General features: G+C 36.7%; 1 protein-coding gene across 1 annotated transcript in view; it reads left to right on the top strand.

The window, feature by feature from the left end:
• LOC107090707 (protein SOGA1-like) overlaps window positions 1–1,388 on the top strand; it is a 19,141-nt gene extending 17,753 nt beyond the window's left edge. The window contains exon 9 of the mRNA XM_015384258.1: window positions 982–1,388. Within this exon, the coding sequence (XP_015239744.1) occupies window positions 982–1,137 (156 nt within the window). The 3' untranslated portion in view covers window positions 1,138–1,388. The remainder of the gene's footprint in view (window positions 1–981) is intronic.

Here is a 1,388-nt window from a genome sequence, read left to right on the forward strand (position 1 = left end):
TTAAGGCCGATACCAATAGGGGGCAGATTATATCGTGCATCCCTACTTGGAAACCAAGTCCAGTGGATATTTTTTGAATTTTTACGGAATGACTATGACCTGGATGACTGAGAACCTTCATCAACATTTTCAGAAAGAGTTTAGAAAGTGACTCCAGGAGTGGACAAGCTATCAAATTCACCCTGAGGTTATAGCTTGCATTGTTCATAGAAAACACCCACAGATCCATCTTTGATTGGACAGCCCTCAGTTGGCATGTTAAATGTCGAAATTCAAATCATAAAAATAGATAATTCAAATATTGAAGGACATTTTCTCTTTTCTCTAAAAGAAAAACCATCAGTTAGTTTAGCAAAGTTAACTGTGAAAGATCTGAAACTTTTCTGGAACATTTCATTTGTACAGAACTCTAAAGGTTTCGCTCTGACACTGATCTTTATTCCCGTGGTTTTTTTTGTTAATGTCTTTATTCGTGTGTTTTCTGGAACCGTCCTGTTTGGTTGCCTAAGGGTGTATCTATGTACTGCATACGTAGTTTCTGCATCATGTTTCCTGATGTTTCATTGCTAACACTAAAACCTTCTTCAATTCCCTTTTGGTGAGACCTGACACATCTTCAGGAAATGAGAGGAAGTCAAATTACCTTCTACTTACAAACCTGGAATGTGCTGTATTTTTTTCTGGCATTTGTTTCCTCCACTACAATAGAACACTATCGGCAGTGATTAGAGCTTTGAAAGAAAATCGATTCTCATATTGTTTATCTTTTCTGGGTACATAAAATCCTGAAATTGAAAGTAGTTGAACTTTATTTTTTCCCAGGTAACTTGATCAATTCAATTAACGTCATTTCAAAAAACGTTATTAATCCCATCGGGAAATTAAATAAGTTTAGATATATATATATATATTTTTAAATGTGTTTTGTTTCAAACTTCGTCTCCCTCCTTATAAATAAATCTCCTTTTGCTGTCTGTACAGGATGGAAACTATGACTGCAGCTCCAGCAGCACTCTGACCTTCTGCTTCGCTCGTCCATCTCGTCAAAGCCAGAGACGCACATCCGTCCCCACCAGACTCCAGCGACAACGATACTCAGCGCCGGTGAACGCCGCTGCAGACTCCAGCTGTGGCTAAGAAGGGAAAAAATTGTGCTTTTGCACTTAAAAAATGCCATAGATAAGAACTACGTAGGAGTATTTTTTAAATAGTTTTTTGTGGGGCTCTTTTTAAATGTAGAAGTTTTATGTTAAGTGTGTAGAAGAGCTCTGAGCAAAACCAATTCTGTTGATGCAATCTAAGTGCTCATCTCTTTCTAAAGATGATTGTATTTCCCTTGCTTTTTATTATGATTTGTATTATCCTCAATGATATTAAATAAACTTTTC

The sequence above is a fragment of the Cyprinodon variegatus genome, unplaced genomic scaffold (assembly GCF_000732505.1).
Source record: "Cyprinodon variegatus isolate N-32 unplaced genomic scaffold, C_variegatus-1.0 Scaffold309, whole genome shotgun sequence".
In the NCBI taxonomy this organism is placed as follows: Eukaryota; Metazoa; Chordata; class Actinopteri; order Cyprinodontiformes; family Cyprinodontidae; genus Cyprinodon; species Cyprinodon variegatus.